General features: G+C 45.5%; 1 protein-coding gene across 4 annotated transcripts in view; it reads right to left on the bottom strand.

The window, feature by feature from the left end:
* Window positions 1–582, bottom strand: part of LOC119594519 (DNA topoisomerase 2-binding protein 1-like) — a 27,100-nt gene that overhangs the window by 18,014 nt on the left and 8,504 nt on the right. For all 4 annotated transcript variants that reach the window (XM_037943553.1, XM_037943550.1, XM_037943551.1 and 1 more), the window contains exon 6: window positions 61–285. In XM_037943553.1, the coding sequence (XP_037799481.1) occupies window positions 61–285 (225 nt within the window). The remainder of the gene's footprint in view (window positions 1–60; window positions 286–582) is intronic.

The raw sequence follows: 582 nt of genomic DNA on the forward strand, positions 1-582 counted from the left end.
CAGAAGTCTGTAAAACAAATCATCCTTTAAAGCTAAGCAAAACACAGAAGGGATAACTACCATTCACAGACATATCGTTGGTAGGAGTGGAGGCTCCACGTGTCTTCTTCACCTTATAGCCCTCCATGTCAAGCGCATGTCCCTGCTCCACAGAGTCGTAGATCCAGTCTGGGGTGAGACACTGGATGCGCCAGTTGCATGCATGGGTGTACTTCTCGCCCTCCGGGGTTGGGATGATCAAGACTGAGGTTACGGCCATCTCCAAGCTACCCGAATACGTTCCACCTGCGAATGTACATGATTGTGTGTGAGGGAAAGTAAGTTTTGGGATTATTTCCTGTCTGTGGGGTAGATACGAGATGCTGAATTTGTAAATGCTGATTTGGGATTTTGGTGGAAGGGGATTTATGTCAGGGAGCAAATATATAAAGAGGGAAGTGTTTGCGAGGCTGAGGGAAATGGACAAATCATTCCTTTAATCTCAGAGATTCAGTGTGCATACTTCTAGACTTTTGAGAAATGTGGGAGAAGGGAGAAGAGATGAAAGAAGAGGAAGAGATCTTGACCTCACAAATATGCTCA

The sequence above is a fragment of the Penaeus monodon genome, chromosome 34 (assembly GCF_015228065.2).
Source record: "Penaeus monodon isolate SGIC_2016 chromosome 34, NSTDA_Pmon_1, whole genome shotgun sequence".
NCBI classification, from domain to species: domain Eukaryota; kingdom Metazoa; phylum Arthropoda; class Malacostraca; order Decapoda; family Penaeidae; genus Penaeus; species Penaeus monodon.